The sequence below is a fragment of the Vicia villosa genome, linkage group LG6 (assembly GCF_029867415.1).
Source record: "Vicia villosa cultivar HV-30 ecotype Madison, WI linkage group LG6, Vvil1.0, whole genome shotgun sequence".
In the NCBI taxonomy this organism is placed as follows: Eukaryota; Viridiplantae; Streptophyta; class Magnoliopsida; order Fabales; family Fabaceae; genus Vicia; species Vicia villosa.
Genome location: NC_081185.1, coordinates 106,162,611 through 106,166,425, shown reverse-complemented (window position 1 = coordinate 106,166,425; position 3,815 = coordinate 106,162,611). Strand labels below are relative to the sequence as shown.

Sequence of the window (3,815 nt, the reverse complement as noted above, 5' to 3'; positions counted from 1 at the left end):
AGATTTAATCATTTAAAGTTAAATACAAAAATTTTAATTAAAAAAAAATATTATATTGAGGAATTTCAATTTCTAACAACAATATTTATTTGTAAAAAAATAATATTTATTTATATTTTTTATAATATAATATATTAATATTAAAAAAAAGAAATATTAATATAATAATCAATACTTTTAGTTATTAATGATGATTTTTGTAAAATATTAAACGTATTCTTTCAACATTTTTTATTATACTTCTTTTAAAAAAAAAATATTTCTCTCAATGTTTCTCATTGATTGTTTATTTATTTTTCTTAGTTGGCAACTGATGAGTGAGGGCATTCACAAGTGGCGTGTGAGCACTTTCCCAACACCTCCCTAAACCCAATAAATTGACCAATACCATCCTTACCTTGTAAACTTCTAGATATAATTCATTTTTCTTTTAAGAAAATGCTCTAACATTCAAAAATATTTATTTTTAAATGACTCTATCTATTTGTTTAATTTTTCTTATGAAAAATGATGTTTTTTAATTTTTTTTCCTATCATCGCCAATATAATCCGCTTGAGAGTTAATTCTGATATCAAATGAGTTCAGTCTCCTCCGAATCAGCACTAGATTAAGTAACGATGGGTTATTTTTTAATGTTTTTACCGGAACTTGTTTTTACCATAGTTGATAGTATTGTATTTACTTTTGACTCAATCTGTTACCATTGTTGAGGAGTTAGCATGTGTATATATACGATATAGTACAGGATAAGATACCCCGACAAACAACAAAACCAAAACTTCATTAACCACAACACCTTATGTTGCAAGAACCTATTTTTCAGTAAAAAACATTAATTATTGTTGTGTTTCAGCTCACCACAATTGTTGTTATTCACGCAAACCTCCAATAGCTTATTTATCTTCTTCAATTTCGAGCTTCACTTCACTTTCCTTCATCGCTTCAATTGGTATGCTTTTCATCCTTCTCTTCCTTCAATTATTTGTTTATTTTATGTTTTAGATGTTTTTGTTTGTTTAATTTTGATGGGTTTGTTTTTGTTGGAATGAAATTGATGAAAAATTTGGAACTTTAGTTTTCAGATGTTGAAAATCATGTTATTATTGCAGATTAGCTGATTCCAGAGATTACTGTTTTGTTGCCTTTCTTGTTTGTTATCAACTAAAGCAATTTTCTGGTTACAAATTCAAATGTTTGGAATTTATTTACCTTGTTTTGCATTTTGGTGTGTTTGTGTTTTTTATTAAGGCATTCTTTGTAGGAGTTTTTTGTTTTGTTTTTGTCTTTAGGACTCTGATAAGCTGAAATTCTTAAGGGTTAAGTAAAGTTCAGTGAAAAATTGTTTCATCTAGGGTTCCTTTGTAAGAGTGTATGTATGTAATTTCTAATCAGCTTATATAGTAAATAACATTTCTAAAAAAAGGCGTGTCAGTGTCTGTGGTTAGGTACAATTTAATTATTTTTTTCTCAAATTATTATCGTGTGAGTGTCTATGCCGTGTCCGATGTCTGTGCTTCATAATGAAAGTTTATACATGTTTGTTTAAGGAAATAATTTCTGATATTTGGTTAATTGAACATTTATTGGAGTTCATTTTTTTATGCTTCTTGATTTTTTTTTATTGACTCGGAACGTACCAATTTAGTGTTGCATGATATACATATTTATTGATGAGCCAAAACTGAATCTCTGATTTGGCTGTTGTTTTCTCTAATTTCTCTTTTGTTCTGGTAAACTTTAGGGAATTTGTTCCGCAGAAATAGGCTGTGTTTCTTAGGCTTCTTTTCGTTAAAGTTTACAAGTTAGCGGCTTTCAAACAATCATATGGGGAATTGCGTGGCTAAGGTGAGAATATTTGGATACATCTAACTTACTCTTTACTAGTGTGATCATTAAAAGTTGAAAGTCTGAGGCCTTTCTCATGTTCTCTTCGATAAATTGTACCGATATGATAAGCACACTCTGTAGCGACTAGCTTGTATTTTTTTTTCCTTTCGTAGAATCAATAGATAAGGAATTGCTGTCGTAGTTTTGAAGTTCGAATTGATAGTTTTTTATTATATGCGTTCTATTTGTGGCCAAAAGTTACATATTTGCGATCCGTGTCCAGAGATCACCTTTTACGTCTTCAGCTTGCCTATGTGAACTGAATTGTACACAACCGTTGACAGATAAATTAAACGGTGATGGTAAAAGAATAAATTGAGAAACAGATATTACAGAATGCCGCAGTAAATGGAAGCTACGTAAGAACAATAAATGAGAATGTTTTCGCTGTGATTTTGAACACTATTAATTCAGTATGATGCGGCATTACTTAATCTGCAACTAGAAGTTTGTGCTTCTTTCGGCCACTAGCCATGACTTTTCTGTTCCTAACCATTACTGCTTTCTGAAAAGGAAAAACGAGGAACAACGGAAACGTGTTTTGGTGTATTGTAGCACTTAATGTTTGCTTTATAATTGAGTCAAAGCAAAAGTTTGATTTATAATCCATCAATCTTCATCATGTATTGATAAATCTTTTGAAATAGAAGTGTCGTGTTTTTAACGCTTGTAGAATCAGGATAACGATAATGATTCCGATCAACATGTGGAGTTTGCTGCTGGGAATGTAGCACTTATTACCACCAAAGAATCCTGGGACCAGAAGTTGGAAGAAGCAAAGAAGGACGGCAAGATTGTAAGTTTCACTTTTACCTTTTTTAATATTTCGCGGAACAATAAAACCGATGGCCTTATTCCATTTTGTTATGTTGTTTGTTGGGACGAATCATTAAAACCTTGCCACAATTACCCCACATTTGTATAGTTGGTATTTAGGTACATCTGTATTCTCAAAACCGCCATAATCTCGTTAGGAATTTTTTGGTTGTACATTAAAGAGAAACCGGCATATTTCTTTAGACACAATTGCTAATGCTAAAGCTTCATTTGAACAGGTGATTGCGAATTTCAGCGCAGTGTGGTGCGGTCCTTGCAAGGTGATAGCGCCATATTACTGCGAGATGTCTGAGAAATACACATCTATGATGTTCTTATTAGTAGATGTGGATGAGCTAACTGTAAGTAGTGTGGACCTTATTACATATAACTCTTATGTAAGTAGTGTTTCCTAAGACATGTCATGTTGCAAACAACACATTTGATTGAACATGGTTGTGTCTTTTAACAGGATTTCAGCACTTCATGGGACATCAAAGCCACACCAACTTTCTTCTTTCTTAAAGATGGACAACAACTTGACAAACTTGTAGGAGCCAACAAGCCAGAGCTTGAGAAGAAGCTTGTTGCCATTGCTGATTCAGTTCCTCAGAACAACAACCAGTGACTTGTTCTTTTCATGTTTGTAGATGCTGTGGTCTTTCTTCCCTATCATGAGTGCTTCTAAATGTTTTGCCCTGAGTGTCTATGTGATTTTTTACTTGGATGTAAATATGAAACATTTCATTCGAATGACTATGATTCAAAGTAAGGTTGATGTAGTTAGAAAAACATGTGCAAATATAGTATTTGTTATGCTTTATTGTGTAAGTAAAGCAAAAGGGGTGGTTAATTGGAATCAACTTGCTTATGGTTTAAGTGGTAAAGAGTTTGATTCAGTAATATTTGGTTTGAGTTTGATTTAATTAATTTAGAAATATTTAACTTAATTTAATTTTTTTCTTTATATCATTTTTCCTTTTCAAACTGGTCTCCTAGTTTATTACAGAGGAAACTATCCAGTTCGTATGTGTTTAAGGTAATCTTTCTCAATCACTGACATTAATTCTATTAATGTCCTGACTATGATGCACGGCCTCTTAGAGCTTTT

General features: G+C 31.7%; 1 protein-coding gene across 2 annotated transcripts; it reads left to right on the top strand.

The window, feature by feature from the left end:
- The first annotated feature begins 753 nt into the window (after positions 1–753).
- Positions 754–3,583, top strand: LOC131609479 (thioredoxin H9). Of its 2 annotated transcripts, none has more exons than XM_058881176.1 (5): positions 754–950; positions 1,743–1,846; positions 2,568–2,684; positions 2,944–3,066; positions 3,177–3,583. In XM_058881176.1, exons 2-5 carry the CDS (start codon positions 1,826–1,828, stop codon positions 3,330–3,332), a joined length of 417 nt encoding a protein of 138 aa, XP_058737159.1. In that variant the 5' UTR covers positions 754–950; positions 1,743–1,825; the 3' UTR covers positions 3,333–3,583. The 2 variants fall into 2 exon arrangements, with proteins under 2 accessions (XP_058737159.1, XP_058737157.1); XM_058881174.1 differs by having other exon boundaries at positions 755–950; positions 2,562–2,684.
- Positions 3,584–3,815: the final 232 nt, after the last annotated feature.

Excerpts from the sequence above, each read along its gene's own strand:
- LOC131609479 (XM_058881174.1), top strand. The coding sequence starts at position 1,826 with ATGGGGAATTGCGTGGCTAAG. Across the intron at positions 1,847-2,561 it reads TGGGGAATTGCGTGGCTAAG|AATCAGGATAACGATAATGA; the intron begins GTGAGAATATTT and ends TAACGCTTGTAG. Across the intron at positions 3,067-3,176 it reads TAGATGTGGATGAGCTAACT|GATTTCAGCACTTCATGGGA; the intron begins GTAAGTAGTGTG and ends GTCTTTTAACAG.